The sequence below is a fragment of the Myotis davidii genome, unplaced genomic scaffold, assembly GCF_000327345.1.
Source record: "Myotis davidii unplaced genomic scaffold, ASM32734v1 scaffold599, whole genome shotgun sequence".
Classification (NCBI taxonomy): Eukaryota; Metazoa; Chordata; class Mammalia; order Chiroptera; family Vespertilionidae; genus Myotis; species Myotis davidii.
Window position 1 is genome coordinate 373,163 of NW_006290772.1, and position 17,994 is coordinate 391,156.

The 17,994-nt window shown below is 57.4% G+C and overlaps 1 protein-coding gene and 1 long non-coding RNA gene across 5 annotated transcripts in view; one reads left to right on the top strand and one right to left on the bottom strand.

The window, feature by feature from the left end:
- The window catches only part of TRAF7 (TNF receptor associated factor 7), an 11,021-nt gene extending 2,045 nt beyond the window's left edge, over positions 1-8,976 (bottom strand). For 2 of the 4 annotated variants that reach the window (XM_006763906.2, XM_015564026.1), the window contains exons 1-13: positions 8,839-8,976; positions 8,536-8,593; positions 6,686-6,777; positions 3,993-4,109; positions 3,430-3,522; positions 3,217-3,250; positions 2,422-2,605; positions 2,192-2,326; positions 1,289-1,506; positions 1,139-1,212; positions 892-940; positions 684-811; positions 418-500 (exon numbers count right to left, since the gene is read on the bottom strand). In XM_006763906.2, the coding sequence (XP_006763969.1) occupies positions 418-500; positions 684-811; positions 892-940; positions 1,139-1,212; positions 1,289-1,506; positions 2,192-2,326; positions 2,422-2,605; positions 3,217-3,250; positions 3,430-3,522; positions 3,993-4,109; positions 6,686-6,777; positions 8,536-8,593; positions 8,839-8,919 (1,346 nt within the window). In that variant the 5' untranslated portion in view covers positions 8,920-8,976. Of the gene's footprint in view, positions 1-417; positions 501-683; positions 812-891; positions 941-1,138; positions 1,213-1,288; positions 1,507-2,191; positions 2,327-2,421; positions 2,606-3,216; positions 3,251-3,429; positions 3,523-3,992; positions 4,110-4,317; positions 4,472-6,685; positions 6,778-8,535; positions 8,594-8,838 lie in introns of those variants that run through there. The other 2 variants (XM_015564028.1, XM_015564029.1) reach the window with 2 other exon arrangements.
- A 4,340-nt stretch (positions 8,977-13,316) lies between these two features.
- LOC107183114 lies at positions 13,317-14,037 on the top strand. The gene is made up of 2 exons (XR_001513884.1): positions 13,317-13,597; positions 13,816-14,037. It is a non-coding gene; the product is annotated as an uncharacterized LOC107183114 (long non-coding RNA).
- Positions 14,038-17,994: the final 3,957 nt, after the last annotated feature.

Consider the following 17,994-nt stretch of genomic DNA (forward strand, 5'->3'; position numbering starts at 1 on the left):
TACTCATGCCCAAATACAACACCTCATTACCCGAGACAGGAGGGAAGGTCTAAAAAGGGCCACCCTGGGGGCATGGAGGTGGCTGAGCCAGCTGTCGTGTGGTCCTGTCCCCGAGCTGTGCCCATGCCAGAGACAGCTGAGCTCCTGCCTCCACTCTATGAGGTCCCACCTCTGTCCTCCAGCTGCCCGAGGCGCCCAGGGCCAGGGCTATGCTTTGTGAATATATATCGTCAGAGATGCAGGGCCCACGTTACCACCGAGATGCCACCCTGCTCAAGGTCACGAGTGCCTCACAGGAGAGGCAGACACATGTGGGCTATACAGGCTTGAGCTCACCATCCATGGGGCAGTAGCATGGGGTCTCATGTCCCCAGCTCCATGTGGGCCTGGGGACAGTGGGTACACACATACACTCACCCCTGGATGCAGAGTGCCAGCACAATGCCATCATGGCCCTCCAGTGTCTTCTGACACTTGTAGGTAGTACACGTGTCCCACACCTGCAGAGACCAGGGTCAAGGTGGGTCCCACAAGATCAGCCAGGTGCCAGGGGTGGCATGGTGGGAATGAGGAAGCAAGCCATCCTCAGAAAGCCCCGCCTATAAGAGGAAGACCCGCCCACGGCCAGTACCCACCCTTCACCTGCCAGGCTACAGAGCCCACCCAGGCAGGATCCCACCCACCTTGATGGTCTTGTCAGAAGAGCCACTGAAGAGCAGGTCCCCCATGGAGTAGACACAGAGACACCAGACAGGGCCCTGGTGGCCCACAAAGGTTCCTTTGCACTTGAAGATCTGCTGCGGGTCATAGGCTGCAGAGACAGGAGTAGCTGTGAGAGACATGGGGAGGCCTTGGGGACAGTGGTGGGAGCAGCAGTGGGCCCATACTCACATCCTAGGATGCCCATGTTCAGCCGTGCATTGATGTGGGACAATTCATCCTGCAAGGCCGAGAGTGGAGGGCATGGTGGCTGTGGCTCCACAGTACCCCTGCCCGCCAGCCTGAGGTGCAGCAGCCCTCCCCACCCCAGACACCTAATCCTGAGCAGGGCAAGCTTCCTGTTGGGGCCCAATCAGAGGGATAGTCCTGTGTCCCCCACACCACCCAACCTTCCTGTCTCTGTCTCTCGCCCGCTCACGTTCAACATGGATGCGTCCCTCCGGAACTCCATAAGGTCCTCGCTCAGCTTGCTCTGGTTTTCATCCAGGACATCTGGGCGGCAGGGCAGAGGGTGTCAGGGACCAGGAGGAGGAGCTGCACCCCCATCCCTCCTGGGCTGGGCTCTCACCGAACTTGAGCTCCAGGCTCTTCTCCAGCTGGTCAATCTTCTCGGAGAGCTTGCCCAGCATGGAGCGCAGGAAGGCGATCTCCTGGTCCTTCTGGGCCAGGGCCACGTGCATCTCGTGGAAGCGGTCATCCGTCTGCTGGAGGAACTCCTTCAGGCCCTCGAAGCGGCAGGTCTCCAGGTGCGTCTCATACGTGTCCTGGTTTCCGATGAACGTGCACCTGGAGGGACAGGATGGCTGCCTGACCCTTTGCTCACCTGCCCACCCATTAGGACCCTCCCCTCGGCCTCCCCAACCCTAAAAATCTCTCTTGAATCTCAGTTTTGTGCCTACTGCACCCCAGATGGGCCACCATGCTCTCCACACCTGCACGCCCGCCCATCTCTCCTGCTCCCATCAGCACCCAGCACCCAGCAGGCCACTATGCAAGGAATATCCAATCACTCTACTCCTGCTCAAAGCTGCTAAAGGGCTCCTCCACACCCCTCATCGGCGTGCCTCTTTCCCCTCCACCTCCCTTCTGCTCTCAGCTCTGGCCATGTGTTCAAGTCCACCCCTGTTGGTCCAGCTGTTGGAAGCCCTTGCCCGGGTCTTTGCCTGGCTTATGCCCACACATAGGTTAGTGCTCATCTCACTCCTTCCCTGACCACCCCCCACTCCCCGAATGCTCTGACCCCTGTGTTCCCATGGGACTTTGATCTCTCCTTCGAAGCACCTGTACCTCCGTTTGTAATTACATAGTCGACGGTGTGGCTCCGCTAAGGTCCATCTCCCCAGGGACCCTGGCTGTCTCCCCAGTGCCCGGCACACAGGTGGATCTCAACAACGGTTTGCTGAAGGAGGGACTGTGAATGCCAGCCCAGGCCCACCCCCCCTCCTGCCCAAGCCCACCCCCGCCCACTCACCCGTACTTGGAGTGGGGACACTTGATGTGCTCGCACTCCTTGAGGTGGGCCTCCAGGTTCATCTTGAGAAGGGGCGGGCAGTTGGGGTTGTTGGGGCACCGCACAGGCCTGTAGTCACAACTGCTCTCGTGGTCCCTGTGGGAGACAAGACACAGAACAGCTGAGTCCCCAGAGGCACCATTTTTAGCACCCTGACTGGTGGGGAGCTGGGGGCCAATGGGGGCACTTACTTCCGGGCACTGAGCTTAATGGTGAAGGGGCACCCTCGGGGGTCCACCTCAAAGACAGTGGGCTTCCCGACCCCCACTGCCCGACAGCCATGCTTGCAGTGGATGGAGAGCTCCCCGATCTGCTCGGCCACGGCAATGTTGTTCACCACCACCGTCAGCTTGGCGTTGTCCACAGGACACTTCTCTGGAGGGGAGGACATGCTGACCCCATGGCCCGCCCAGCCAGCCCCTCCCCTGGAAGCTCTGCCCAGGGCACTGTGGCCAGGCTTTGCAGGGGGGAGTGGCTTGGAACCTGCTCCCCCTGCTGGTGGGTTGAGCCTGTTGGGGGCTTGATCTACCCGTCTGCCTGCCCTTCTGAGGTGCCCAGAACGGGAAGGGGGTCACCAAAAATGCCCACTGGGTGAGTGAAGGCCTCTCGGCTGACCCGAGAGTGTGAGACAGGGCCAAGAGGACTGGGGGCAGAGCAGGAGGGAACCCAGCCCTGGGCCCAGCAGGGATGCCCAGATGCTACTAAAGCTGGAGACGGTGAGGCAGCAGCCTTGACAGTGAGGGCGGCCTCCACCAGGGAGAGCGGGTGCAGAGCCCTCACTGCTCTGCTGGTCAATGCCTTGAGCCTGGCCTGAGTGCAGCCAGGGGCCGCCGCCACCCACAGCAGACGCTTTGTGCAGGCCTAGGGAGAAGCTGCCATGCAACCAGGGGCACCGTCAGTGCTGGAGTTGGGCTGGGCCCTCCCTCGAGGGGCCCTCCCCCAGCTGGGGAACAAGGTGGCCAGGCCTGGGCCTGAAAGGGCCCTACCTGACTTCAAGGCACATCTTCGACAGAATGTATGCTGTGGGAACAATGGGTAGAGTTGGGGCATGGCCGTAGTCACCCCCACCCCGTGCCCCTGCAGAGGGCACCTGCTGGGCAGCCAGACCAGGCCTGTGACCAAGGCCCAGGTTCCAATGGATGGGCTGGCGGCCCACGCAGCCCCGAGTGCATAGGTCAGGGAGGGAAAAGGCAGCTCACCCCACAGGTGGTGATCACGGGGTCCTTGAACACACTGCAGCACAGCTGGCAGCACAGCTTCACCGAGAGCTGCTCAGCAAACACCAGTGGCTCCTAGAACCAGGGAGGGCAGGTGAGGGCAGGCCCCGGGGTGCTGACATGGGTCGGGGAACCCAGCCCCCCTCACCGGCCTGGGCTGCCCTCTCAGGGCAGAGGCACCATAGCTGGGTGTGTCCCAAGAGGAGCCTGCTAAGGCCAAGGGCTAGACCTGAACTGGAGGGTGGCCAAGCAGGGAGGACTCCTCCAGCCGTGTCCTCGGCCTGCCAGCACCCACCCTCTACCTGGGATGGCAACAAGAAAGGGCCCCACGTGGGTTCCTGGAGCTGGTCCCTGGGCAGCCCCCGGGGATTGGGGACCTGGCCTGGGGTCCTTGATGTGGATCAGACAAGTTGGAGGGCTCTGACGAGGCCCTATCACCCCCTCATTGTGCCTAGGGGGAAAGTGCCCCCTGACCACGGCCACAGGACAGTAAGGGTCCTTGGGGACCATCGGCACTGAGCCCACCCCGTGACCACCACACCTACCGGCTCCTCCTCCTCCTCAGGCAGCGAGAACGTGGAGCGCAGGGACATGCTCGACTCGGAGTGCAGGGAGCGAACGGAGATGGCAGAGTCCGAGCGGCGTGGGGTGCTGATGGGGGGCTGCAGCACGGAGACAGACACCCGTCAGCCAGGAGGAGGGCGGGGCCCAGCCCCTGTGTACACTGAGGGCAGTGGGGCCCCCAGGGCCACACCATCCTACTGGTGCTCACTCAGGCTGCAGGGACTGTGGTGTGTGTACAGGGAGCCAGTGCAATGCCCAGGCCCCCTCCTGCCCAGCGGCCCAGGCCCTGTTGGGCCGCCCACTCACGTCTGCCAACTTTCTTTGTGTAAATGGAGAGACTTCCTGCTATTCAATTCTGCGAGGACACGCTAGCCCTGCTTCCTGCTTCCCGTGAGGGAATGTGGGCTGCACAGGGGGCATCTCCAGCAGCCAATCCCAAGGCAGCGGCAGCCCTGGACTGCTGGAGCGAAGGGAATGGAAGGCTGGCCGGAAGAGGCTCCAGGTCCGCCTGGCCTCCCTGGCCGGGAACACTGGGGCAGGCAAATGAGGCTCCAAGGGAAGGCTGGACATCCTAAAGCCCTGGCCAGCCTTCCGAGTGCAGGAGAGATGGCCACGGGTGCCGGCCTCTGCCAGAGCCACCAAAGGTGAGGATTTGGGGGAATCCTGGGGTGGGGGCTGTCCCTTCCTCCCCTCTAGGCCTGGAACCCTCCAGAAGAGATCCTCCAAGAGCCATTGCTCCCACACTCCCCCTCTCATGCTGAGAAGCCTCATTCATGAGCCATAAACCTTCTGCCTCCACAGGCCCCTCCCCGTCCTGGCAGCTCTGGGGCCCAGTTGCCTCTGAGCCTCTGTGGGTGTGGGAGGGGTTGGTTCCAACAGCTCTGGGTGTTGGACCCACCAGGGACAGAGGGAGGCTTGGCCAGGTGCTGCCAGCTCTTCACAGAGGCCCGGCCAGTTCCAGGGGCCGGCTTTCCCAAGTGAGGGCAGCAGACACCCGTGCCCCTGGTGTGCCCACAGAAGCACCTCCCTCACCAGTGCTGTGCCCACCTCCCTTCACAGCATCCCAAGTGGTGAGTTTGCATGGAAACGCCGCATGAGCAACCAGGGGAAAGTCAGAGGAAGTGAGTCAAACCATCCCCATGGGCAGCATGGAAACCAGAGAGCAAGAGCAGGTCCAGACAGGAGCTGAGCCAAGCACGCAGGCCCGGCCTGGCTCCGCTCTCCACTGCCTGCCCGCCCTCCTCGGTGAGGGGGCCGACACTGTCAACCACCCAGGGCAGTGGAGGGGCAGCCTGCGGGGGCCCAGCAGCCAACAGAGAAGGTGCCCAGGTGGCCATGGCCTCAGGGCCCTCACAGCACATTTCCACCTCTTTCGAACCAAGACCATAACCACACACACAGGAAATTTGCTTCCTGCGAGGCCTGGATGGGAGGGTAGGCCTTCTGATCCCAGCCACACTCCCGTGGGCCAGGCAGGGGTTGTGCAGACGGAGGCAGGGAGAACTGGGGGGAGTGGAGCACGTTGTGTGACTTGTCCTTATGAAGGCCTAGTGCAGTGCCTGGCACACAGTGTGCTTGTTCATGTAATCAAAAAAACTCTTTTCGCCGAAACCGGTTTGGCTCAGTGGATAGAGCGTCAGCCTGGGGACTGAAAGGTCCCAGGTTCGATTCCGGTCAAGGGCATGTACCTGGGTTGCGGGCACATCCCCAGTAGGAGATGTGCAGGAGGCAGATGATCGATGTTTCTCTCTCATCGATGTTTCTAACTCTCTATCTCTCTCCCTTCCTCTCTGTAAAAAATCAATAAAATATATTTTAAAAAAAACAACAAAAAAAAAACAACAACTCTTTTCTTTCCATCACATAGGGAACAAAGGCCTGCCTGGCAGCTCAACGTGAGAGGCCGGGAGGGTGGGGGAACCAGGAGGGTCTGTCAGGGGCCACCGCCAAGGGGAAGCAGAAAGCAGGGCACAGGCCAGGCCAGTGGCAAGAGAGCTCAAGCGTGCTCGTGTCCCCCAACCCCCCCTCCAGCTGAACCAGTCCTTGTTTCCCCAAGCAGGTCTAGAGCCCAGCAACAAGTGTCAGTGGACAGACAGGAGGGCGTGTCCACTATGATCCCAGCCACATGGCCTGGGCACCGACAGCAGGGTCCACTCTGCCTTGAACCCTTTCCTCGCTCTGCCGACCAGCAGCAGGGGACTCGCCGGCTTCCCCGCAGTCAGCACGGGCCTTGCAGGCCCCCTCTGCTGACCCTGTCCTCCTTCCCCACCTGCTGGGGCCCATCCCCCTCATCAGGAGCCCCTTCTCAGGGCTCCTGCCTCCACCTGGCAACCCACCCCTCATCCTCCACTTGGGCAGCTCAGGGGCTTAGAAAATGGGGGTCAGATTGAACGTTCTGTGGCTCCCACCCACTCAAGATGGAGCCACACACACCACACCCTGGTCCAGCAGTCCCTGGCGGCTGCCTCTCCATGAATCCAGCCTGGTGCTCAGGTCTCAGGGGTGCACACGTGCTAGCCTAGCCCTCTGTGCCCCAGCTCACTTCCCACGACAGACTGTGGCTACCGAAGGGCTTCTGGAGGCTGAGCATCCCACCTTCAGCTTCTACTGGGATCCTGCCCCGGGAGGGAAGGCTTGGTGTGAGGTGGGAGGGATGAGCGAGACCCAGACCTACCATGCTGTCCTCCTCATCCCGAGGGGAGTAGGCCAGGGTGCTGGAGGAGGAGGGCGTCCTGCGGTGCTGTTTGTATGTGCTGGCCCCATCCGCTGCCGAGAAAAGAGGGCCAGGATGCCATGAGTGTGGGCCACAGCGGGAGGCCTGACTTACCGTGCCCACGCTGGCTCCCACTACCTCCTTCTGGATTTGAGGGCAACTTGGCTAGGGCTGGGCTGGGGGGCAACAGGAAGTATACAGGGCTCAGCCTGAAATGGCGGGTCCTTCCGTGAGAGCCCCGGCCTGCCCTGTGGCCCATCACTAGCTCTCAGCCCTCCGCAGGGCCCGGCAGGCGGGGAGGCACCGGCTCAGGCGGCTCTCCAGGTCTAATCACTGCGGCTCCCAGGCAGGCTGGGGGTGATGGTGGACGGGTCTTCTCTCAGGCTCTGCCAGCAGCTCCCAGCACCCAGCCGGCCCTGAGGCCACTTTGCCCAGAGGAGGCTTGAGGTCAACACCTGAGCGATGACACCGAGGGTCAACGGTAGGAGCTGGGATAGCGTCTTATCTGACCCTCGAGGTAACGCAGCGAGTGGGTTATCCGACAGCCTCAGTCCATAGAGGAAACTGAGGCGAAGAGAGGTCTGAAGCTCCTCAGCTGGCATACGGAGAGGCCAAGACGGCAGCTCCTTTCCCACCTCCTGCCCTGGCTCCACCACAACCCGGAACTGCCCACCAGCCTTCCGGCTTCCTCCAGGGAAGGCAGCTGGACACTCTCGCCCTCCTCCTGCTGCCCGTCACCCTGGCTGCCCTAAGAAGGCACTGGTCAGGGGCCTCCCTCATAGCCCTGCAGGCGGCAGCCAGAGGCTAGGAATGGCTGCCACTGGCCTCAGGCCCCAGCCGGGCCCAGATGTCACAACCACCAGCGCTAAAGGCCGGGTTTATGATTCAGGCTTCGACAGGCTGCCCTGTGACTGGGCCTTACCCGTCTGCAATGAGGGGTCAGACAAGGCAACTGGTCATGCCCAGCTCTGGCCCATCCCTGCCGCCGCGGGGGTTGCTGGGTGGGAAGGAAGGGCCTGTCATTCACTGCCGGGGAGCTTTCACCTCTGTGACAAGGCTGTGCCATCTCCACGGGTAGATGGGGATTAAGGAAACTACTTGGGTGATGAAGTTAGAGGTGAGGTTTATTTTTCTCCCTCAGGAAAACATGCCTAAGGAGAAAAGCGGGCTCTTCCAGAGCCCCTGAGGATGTCACCAGCGATGCAGAGGCGCTGGTGCGAGCAGGTGTATGCAGTGGCCCTGTGACCACACTGCCACATGATCAGAGGAAACCAGGGAAAAGCAATTAGAAAACCAAGTAGCAGCTAGTGTGCTCCTACGAGGGGCTGAGGGCCTGACAGGAGGGACCCACTGCCCTCGTGACTTTGGGAAGGGAGCTGTACCCTCTCGTCCACGACCTCCTCGAACACACTAGCTGTAGGATCGGACTTGAGAAAGGACCCATGAGCACTTCTTCTCCCTAACCGTGCCTGCTAGGAGCCGGGGGCAGGCATGAGCGGGGGTCACTGTGACAAGGGACAGGGGTGCATGGGGTGCCGGGGAAGTTGGGACAGCCCTCCCTAGGCAGGTGATGAGCAAGGCACCAGATAGAAGGAGCAAGGGGAGGCCGGGGGGCGGGGCGGGCAAAGGACACAGCGGCAAGAGCAGGGCCACAGGGAGCAAAACGTCAGACTCCTGCCCGGGGGGTGGGGGGGTGGGGGCTGAACCAAGCTGCCAGCTCCCACTCCCCACCCCACCCCACCCCACCAAGAAGGGCCCCACAGGGGGCCCAGATTCTGCCTCGCTGGCCCGGCCCGGCCTCACAGGCTCACCTTTGGTGATAGTGGTGACAGCTGAAAAGGCGGGCCCGAAGGTCGTTTCCATTCTGGTCTGGAAAGAGAACTGATGAGACCTGTGGACTCCAGAGAGAACATGGACACACGTGGACATGCAATGACATGCTTTCACACTCACACACCATGTGTACACATCACAGACACACCACCCACACACACATCACAGCCTGCCCACCAGACCTCCACGTGGGGAGCAGACTGCTCTGGAAGCTCTACTGGGGGAACCCGGACCTATGGGGGTACACAAAAGCAGACCCTTACTCATGGGGTGTCCCTTACCCCGGAGGTGACGTCTGGGGTGGGAAGATTGGCAGGTCCCCCAGAGAAGCGGTTGTACCAGGCGTTTTTGCCCAAGCTCATGCTCTAGAGAGGCATCTAGGGTCCTCTGGCAGCGTCTCCTGTCGGGGGAGCACAAAGAGGGGCTTTAGAGATGGTGGCCAGACCCCGTCAGCTGGCCAGGGCTGCTCCACACAGCAGCCTACTCTGACCAGTCCCACAGGCACACCTCCCCCTTTCTCCATTGCCAATACCGACAAGGACAGTCCATTCGGGCAGCTCCTTCCTCCCCTCCCCCCCGTCCCAGGTGTGACAGGCCTGAGGAGGGGAGGAGGCCCTGGGTGCAGGCAGGCAACGGGCACCAGTTTTACTTTCCTTTAAGGCTTAACCCTTCGGAAATGCCCACCAGCTTCCACCCAGAGGTGGAGAGCCCCCACCCAGGCTCTGTCTGCTCCTCTGGGTCTGAGGGCCAAATGTCCCTGGGGCCAAGGCTGGGCACACAGTGACCAGGTTACATCCCGAGCTCCTGCCACAATGGCAGAGACACTGGCCATGCCCTAGAGGACCTACTGGGTGCTGTGCCTGGAGCCCAGCTCCTCACAAGCCTCATCACATAAAGAAAGCCCTTCTGGGCAGGGGCAGGGAGGGACCGAGAGAGGAGCCGAATCTTCACCCTGTGCAGGTCACCGCCCTGGAAACAAAAGACACCCTCTTGCCCCCCAGCTGTGTGACCCCAATCTCAGGGGTGGGAGGCAGGGAGAAGGCAAAGTGTGAACCCTCCCAGGACTCCAATGATCCCACCCCCAGAAGAGGGACTAGAGTGGCCCAGGAACACCGGCCAGGCCCAGGTATCCTGTAGAAGAGGGAAGATTAGAGATACTGAAGACAGCCGGGAGACTGCTCTACTGCCGGCCGGCGCCCACCCTCCAGTGGTCTTCCTACCGCCATGACACACAGCAGTCTATAGCCAGGAGCCCCACCTGCCCCCACTGGGATAGAGTCGGTTGTGTTGAGCCACAGGCCCAGGCTTGAAGCTGGGCTCCCCATGGGGAGGGAGGCCAGACTCATTCTACTCCCAGTGGAAGGCTGCTGAGCCCCCCACACTGTGGGAGAAGGTGGGAGACACACTGTGCTCCCATCTGAGGTGAGTACAGCATGGAGGGCAACTGCACAGTCCAACTGGTTCTGTCATTTTCTCCATCAGGCCCTCCTGACCTGGTCCATCTAGCAATGGCTTCCTCCCTACACACCCCGGCAATGCAATGTGACCTAGGGTCTACCCAGGGGTTCTCCATGCGGGTCTCAGGGAGGGGGCTGGTTCCTGAGCCCTGTGTCCCCTCACTGTGTTCATGAGCTACCTGCCATCCCTGCTGCCTCCTTGTCCCTCTCTCCCCATCTGCCTCTTCAAATGCCACCTGCAATGCCACCCTCCTGGCCTTCATGCCTCAGTCCTCCTCGGGAAGGCTCTCGGACCCTGAAGTTGGCACTGACACCAGGCACTACCCCTACCCCGGGTTCTGAATGCCCTTTGGGTCCAGTGAGATAGGGAGTCCTGAGAGTTTGGCCAAAGCCTCCCCATCTGTCCACCGCTCCCCCTGCTGTACCACAGGCCAGGCTCTCTAGTGGCTTGTCCTCTGGGGACAGGCAGAGTCTCCTGAGAGTGGGCAGTGCCACGCTCGCAGGCAGAGGTGTGACTATGGGATGTCCGGGAGCCTCACCTCCAGCACCGCTGCTGGTGTCCACACTAAGAAGGGAGTTTTGAGGGCCACCCTGCTTTGTGTAAGAACACCTTGCCAGGGTGAGGCCCAGAGAGCTCAAAGCAAGAGCTCCAGGACTCAACCAGCAGGTGGGAAGGCTCCGCCTTCTCAGGAAGCCCAAGGTTCACTCCTGCCTCAGCACCACAGGGCAGAGAGGAGGTGGACCCACAGGGAGGTCACTAGCTGAATCAACCTGCATTTACAATCCATCTGCTCCCTCCACTGCAAGCTCCCAGGGCCAAGAGGCCAGCTGATGGCTCCAGTGAGCAGTGCCTGAGGTCCGGGGCCAGGACACCAGCAGGCATTCCCCCTGGGACCCGGCCAGCCCACCAGCCCCTATGGGCCCAGCCTGCCCAAGTGCAGTCTGGGAGAGCAGGCGGCTGGCTGTCCCTCGCTATAAAATGAAGTAAACAGAAAGGCATGCGGGGCTCACGGGAAAGTCCCAGGAGGCCAACAGCGGCCAGGCCCACAGCCCCGACACATAAGCTGGTGAGGCACCTACAAGATCGGCCCACCAGTCAAGCTGAGCCAGGCAAGGAGGGAGGGAACCGTTTCCGGGTTCACACGGGTTCAGCATACAGGCCCAGCCAGGGACTGGGGTGGGGGACCCAGTGCTGCAGTCCAGCACCCCTCATCAGTATGCCCCGCCCAGCCCTGAACACAGTGACTGCTTGCTAAACATCCCAGAATTGAGCAAGATGCTCTCAGCCTTGTCCCCCAAGGACTGCATTTTGCAATAACAGTCTTCCCCTTATGGTGTCTTCCGGCCCTGCAGGCCAAAACCCCAGCTATGGGAACGCTGGGCCCAGCTGTCCCAGGGATGTGCCCTCCGCCACCCCCAGGGCAGGAGACCGCCACCCCCCAGGGCAGGAGACCACCACCCCCCAGGGCAGGAGACCGCTTCCCCACCCCATAGTCAGCCTGAGGCTCTCGGGCTGTCAGAAAGTGGCATCTAGAGCAAGAATCCTCACTGCCTGAAGGCTTGGTCTCGGCCAAACTGGGAAAAGCCTTGAGCTGAGCAGGCTAGGGAACCCTGGGTGAGGGTGGGGAGGGTGAGAAAGGCTTTCCTCCCCTCAGCTCCCCCCAAGCCTCCACCCGGCCTGTTTCCAGAGGCCTTCGGGTAGCCCAGGGGAGGGGCCCAAGGATCTTTGTCTACCCAGGTCCATATCCAAGGGGCTCCTGGCCCTGGGAAGAGGGGGCACCCGGGAGCCCCTTGGATATGGACATAAGAAACCACAGAGTCACCTGCAGTGCTCTAGCCCCTCTTTAGGCAAGCCCCCCACCAGACCCCTTCTCTGAGCAGCCTGCATGGGAGGGCAGGCCAGCTAGTTGGGAACCTCTCCCCAGCCCACACCTGGAGAGAGCCCATGATCTGCTGCCCCGCAGAGGGGTTGTGGGTCAGGTGTAGCTGGAGTTCCCGCCCACTTGGGTCCTGTGGCTAGTAGCCAGGGGAGTGGGAGGCCCAGGCTGGCCATGCTGAAGTCAGGGGCAGTGGGGTGGCCAGATGCAGGTCCCCACTAGGGACCAAGCCTTGCCTTGAGGCAGCTTCTCGAGCATCCCCAGGCCTTTGCACATCTTGCTCCCTCTGCCCGGCATGCTTCTCAAGCAACTTCCAGGGCAGCCTGCTTTCTATAGGTCCCCCAACCTTTCAGGAGCCTTCCGTACTCTCTCCGCGCCCTGTTTCTTTCATAGCACCTACCACAGTCTTCATGAATTTGTCTTGTGTATTATCAGCCCTACGCCCTCTCTAGATCACCGGTTGTCAAGAGGGGAGGATTCTGTCCCCCAGGAGTTGTCTGACAACATCTGGAAGACATTTCTGGTTGTCACAACGGGGTTGGGAAAGGTTACTGGTATCTACCGGATGGAGACCAGGGATGTGGCTCAACACTCTAAAAGGCACAGCGGAGAATGATTGGCGCTGAGTGTCAACAGTGACGGGGGTAAGAAATCCTTCCCTAGAAGAGCCTCAGAACTGGGATCCTGCTCTCCACGGTCTTCCGGCGCCTACAACAGTGCCGGGCACACCGGCGGCGCTCAATAAACGCAGGAAGAAGGAATGAATAAAGAGGAAGAGGAAAAAAGAATGGAGCGCGCGATGGGCCAGCTGACAGTCAAAGAAAGGGACAGGAGCGGAGACCCCGTTTCGTCTCAGCCCCGCCCCCCCAGGCTCAACCCTTCGCCGATAACAGATAAGCTAAGGCCATCATAAAGGATTTGAAGTCAATGAAAGTTTTGGATGGCTAATCACAAAGCATTATTATTTAAATACTTGTCAAAGGAATAGCATCCTTTTAACAAAGATTGAATCATTCTGTTTTATTTAAACAAAGGGCATCGTGCCCCCACGGCCGCCGGCTTGGAAAGGGACTGGACGCGCGAGCCGGAAGTGTTCAGGCGCGGAGCCCGTCGGGACTTGTAGTTCTCCGGCTCGCTCAAGGCCCACGCAGCCGCCTCCAGAGCGACTCTTCAGAAACTACGACTTCCGGCGACTCAGATGTCGCGGGACGGGATTGGCAACTTAAGAATCATTCTATGTAGCAGGTAGGAGTCTGATTGGCCCTGTGCATCCGTCACTCACAGATTTAATAGTCTCTTCAAAAGGGAGGATCGCCCCAAAAAGAAATGCTGTGGCGCTATTGGTGGAAACAAGGAGTAGAGAACGGAGCGTATCAGCATTGGGGGTGGAGGATGGTACTTCCGCTGGGATTGTCCAATCACCGAGGTGGAGCAGTTTCTATAAAAGCTTGAACCTCAGCCATTCTCGCTCTTTTGGGATAAACTTCAAGTCTGAAGAGGGTCGGGTCCGTGTGCTACGCTTGGAGAGGACCTGAGCACCGAGTGAAGCTGAGGGGGTCGCCCAAACCCGTAGGCCGGCGTAGCCCCGGGGCCAGCCTCGGCCTGAGCGCCATCGTGGTCCTCGGCACTGTAACAAGTTCCTTTCGCGCTCCCCTTCCCAGTTCCGGCGGGGAAGTTCGAACCTCCAGACCTGCAGCTCCCTACAGGTGAGACTGGGCCCGGCCTGGCTTTCCCGATGCCGCCCAAAGCCTATGATGAATTGCTTTATTTTCTGACACCTCGTATGAAAACTGCACGTGCAGTCTGATTATTTTGCAAGACTGAGGCTTCGGGCCTCCACCTGCCATGGGCGGGTGGGTCTGGGGGTGAAGACAGATGGGGAGAGTGGGCTTCTGTCTAAACTGCGGCACTCCTTGCCTTGCAGTGCCGTTGGTGGGCTGGTTGGAGACCTTGAATGTGAACCAGCATCAGTCAGTCCAGGTGCCTGGTGGTAAGTAAGGCTGGAGCAGTCCTGTGAGAAGCAAATGATCTTTTCATACATCTTTCATTCCAAGATGTAACCCAGACGTTTTGTGACTTAACCTGAGACTAACAGTCCACATCTACCCGAAGTGCTTAGCAATAAAGCAAAGGTGGTATGAGTTGATTGGGGTGCACGAGTCTTTATTTTCACACCGAACGACTCCGTGGGAGGACGGGCTCATCCCTGAGCAACCTTGGGAAGGGGTAGAGGCATGAAAGTGAAACTTAATACTTGCCACCTGCTGAGACAACCGCCATTTTTGCCTGTTAGGCCAAAAAAGGGTTTTGTGTGTCTTTTGCCCTAGGGGGGCGTCATGAGGTGTTTTTAATGTTTTTATTGATGTTAGAGAGGGATAGATCATCAATGAGAGAAACATTGATCTGTTGCCTCCTGCACGCCCCCACACTGGGGATTGAGCTCACTCCATGTCCCACCTCTTCCAGGTCCAAAAACAACTAGGATCTTTGGCCCCACAACATTTACAAAATAACTGAAATCTTAACTTCCACTCCTGGAGAAAAAGGGGTCTGGCTGGCAGCTCAGGCACATGCCGATGGTCTCCATTGGTGAGATGACCAGCAGCTGCTCAGAGAGGATGCAGTACCCCAAAAGGGCCCTAAGTGGGAATTCCAAGTAGAATCCCCAGGTCTCTGAGCCCACAAGGTAACATGCCTCCTACCAGGGCTCCAAAAGACTGCCCACAGGCAGTCAATTATGAAACAGTTCAAAGATATTGCCCAAGGCCAGAGGAAAATCTGCCCTTTTTCTCTCCTAACAGACAAAAAATTTACCGCCCTACATCCCACTTCTAGGGAAGGACTAATTTCCCTACATCCCACTTCTAGGGAAGGACTAATTTCTAAACAGGAATTCCATCTCTATCTGTACCAAACATCAGATGCAAATTACAGAAATTATAGGACGGCCCTCAAACCCTACAAAAGGACCTTTTAACCCTTTGCGGTCCAATTTTATTTTTGGAATTCAAACAGTCTGGTCCAAATTAATTGACAGGATTGAATGTTTAACCGGTTTGCGGTGTCTCAGCCTCCACATTGGACTGAAAAGCGTTAAATATAGCCTTTAAGGTTTTAACTGGGATAAGGAGGCCAGAGTACAGAAACAAGAGATCAGGCTATCAGGGCTCTAATGGGAATAAGCCTTCTTTCAGGGTCAAAAGTCCCAAGACATTCAAATGTAACAAGGAAGGACATTGGGCTGAGGCCACACCCTCCCTGGAGCTCTGTCCCTGCTCAAGGCAGGGCTATATCCCTTCCTCCAGGACATTCAGGCCATTTACCAAGCCTCCTGGGCTTGGCCAGAGAAGACTGGGGCCCTAGGGTAGCGGGTAAACCAATCTCTTGATGTTCTGCCCTACTGGAATTTACAGACCCTGCTTACCTCACAAGTCTATTGTGGGAGTTGGCCTGCTTTCTAAACCCCTAGCCACCCCTTTAAGTTGTCTCCAATAAGGAATTCCCTTTAGTCATTCCTAATTAACCCCCGAGTATGGCATACCTCAACCCTTCCATTGCCTGACATCACAGCCAGATTTAAATAAAGCGGAAAAAAAATCTACATTTTCCTGTCAACATGTCCTATCCCTAGAGAACAGAAAGGGCCTCCAGCCTGTCATAAATGTCCTAAAACCTAATAGCCCCACCAACTCCCCATACAATACCCCCATTGTACTTCCTCAAGAAACCAGATAGCTCCTACCACCTAGTTCAGAATCTCTGGGTCATCAAGCTGTCCTCCCCGCACATCTCATGGTACCCAACACCTCACTTCATGGTCCTGGACCTGAAGCATGCCTTCTTTGCCATCCGTTTACACCCATACTCAGATTCTCTGCCTTCACTTGGACGGATCCCACAACCCAATAATCCTGTCGGCTCTCATGGTGGACTGTCCTTCCCTGAGGCTTTTTAGGCATCCCCGTCTTTTTGGACAGGCACTGGTGTCAGACCTTCCCAATCTCCATCTTGGCCCCAGTATTCTCCAATATGTAGACTACCTCCACCTCTGTAGCTCCTACTATCTCCCACCAACATACTACGACTCTCCTCAATTACTTAGCAGAGAAAGGATACCAAGTCTCAAAAAAGATTCAACAGTCAGCCTCCCAGGTCACTTACATGGGTCTCACCACAACTCCTCAACACCGTGCCATCATCCTACATGGAGAGGAACTTACTGCCTCCCTTTCTCCCTCAAAACAAGACCTCTCCTTGAGACTTGCAGGGTACATCCGCATTTGGATCCCCAATTTCAGTGTCCTTGCTCATGCCTTAAATCAGACACCAAGAGGTCCACTGACGGAACCTTTAAATCCCATCACTAGTAGCCCATATTTCAAAAGACTTCATCAAGCTCTCATTTAGGCTTCTCTCTCTCAGACTTCTCCAAACCTTTCAACTAATGAAAACTAAATGCCAAACACAACCCTGCCACTCTTACCCATTCCTAACGAAGATCTCACATTCATGCAGAGAAATTCTTGACTTCAAAACCCCCACTTCTCAAATATGGGTCAGCCTTTATCTAATTCTAATTACACTTGGTTTATTGATGGTAGCTCCTGTTCCCAACTCAACTCGATGGACTTGTTGAGTCAGAGTCTCTTCCCCAAGGAACTCCCTCCCAGAAGACAACTGACTGCCCTAACTCTGGTCACGGATAAGACTGTCCATGTATACACTGATTACAAATATGCCTTTCACATCATACACTCTCATGCCTCAAATCTGGGAAGAAGGGATTCTTTTTGAATATATATATATATATTTATTTATTTATTTTTACAGAGAGGAAGGGAGAGGGATAGTTAAAAACATCCCGATCAGCTGCTTCCTACATGCTCCCTACTGGGGATCGAGCTCACAACCAAGGTACATGCCCTTGACCAGCATCGAACCCCCTTCAGTCCGTGGGCTCTCACTATCCACTGAGCTAAACCAGTTAGGGCGGGATTTTTTTTTTTAATTCTCACCTGAGGATATTTTTCCATTGATTTTTTTAGAGGGAAAGACAGAAATATTACTGTAAGACACATCAATTGGTTGCCTCCTGCACATGCCTGGAGTAGGGCCTGGGCCAGGGAGGAGCCTGCAATCAAGGTACATGCCCTTGACCGGGGTTGAACTCAGGACCCTTCAGTGCATAGGCCGATGCTCTATCCACTGTGCCAAATTGGCTAAGGCAGAAAGGGGATTCTTAACCACCAACGGCTCCCCCATGACCAATGCCCCCTTAATCCTCAGTCTCCTACAGGAAGCAGACCTTCCTAGGCAGCAGCAGCCATACACTGTGGCAATGATCCCGTAATACAGGGCAATAACTGGGCGGACCAGGAAGAACAGTGGCCCAAAGAAAACCCTCTCAGCTCCTAGCTATTTATAACCACAATACACACCTGGGGAACTTGAGTCCCTCCTTGTTCTCAGAGCCACCCAGGAAAACCCCTAGATAAGACTTCAGGGCACATATGTCCTCCGCCAGGGACAAGCTCACCATATATTACGGGCCATTTATGACTCCTTACACAGAGCATACGGACCACTTGTACAGCTTTTAAGACCTCTTATTACATGTCCTGACCTAGCTTCCTTATTACAAGATATCACCAAAACTTGCTCTGTCTGTGTACAGTATCTCCACAAGGACACATTAGATCTCCCACACTCACCAGGCCAGGGGCCAGATTCCTGGACAAGACAGGCGAGATGATTTCACTCATATTCCACTTAGTAAAAGAAGAAAATATCTTGTACCCCTGGTAGATACCTTCTCAGGCTGGGTAAAGGCATTCCCTACCACATCTGAGAAGTCATCTGAGGTTACACAAGCCCTCATGCAACATGTCATTCCTTGATTTGGGCTGCCCACCTCCTTACAGTCAGAAAATGGACCTGCCTTTATATCCCAAATAACCCAAGAAATCTCTTCTATTCTGAATATCCAGTGGAACTTACATACCCTTTACTGAACCCAATCTTCGGACAAAGTAATAAAGGCCAACTCCCTAATTAAATCCCATTTAATTAAATTAAGTCTTGAAACTAAGGAACCTTGGACCTC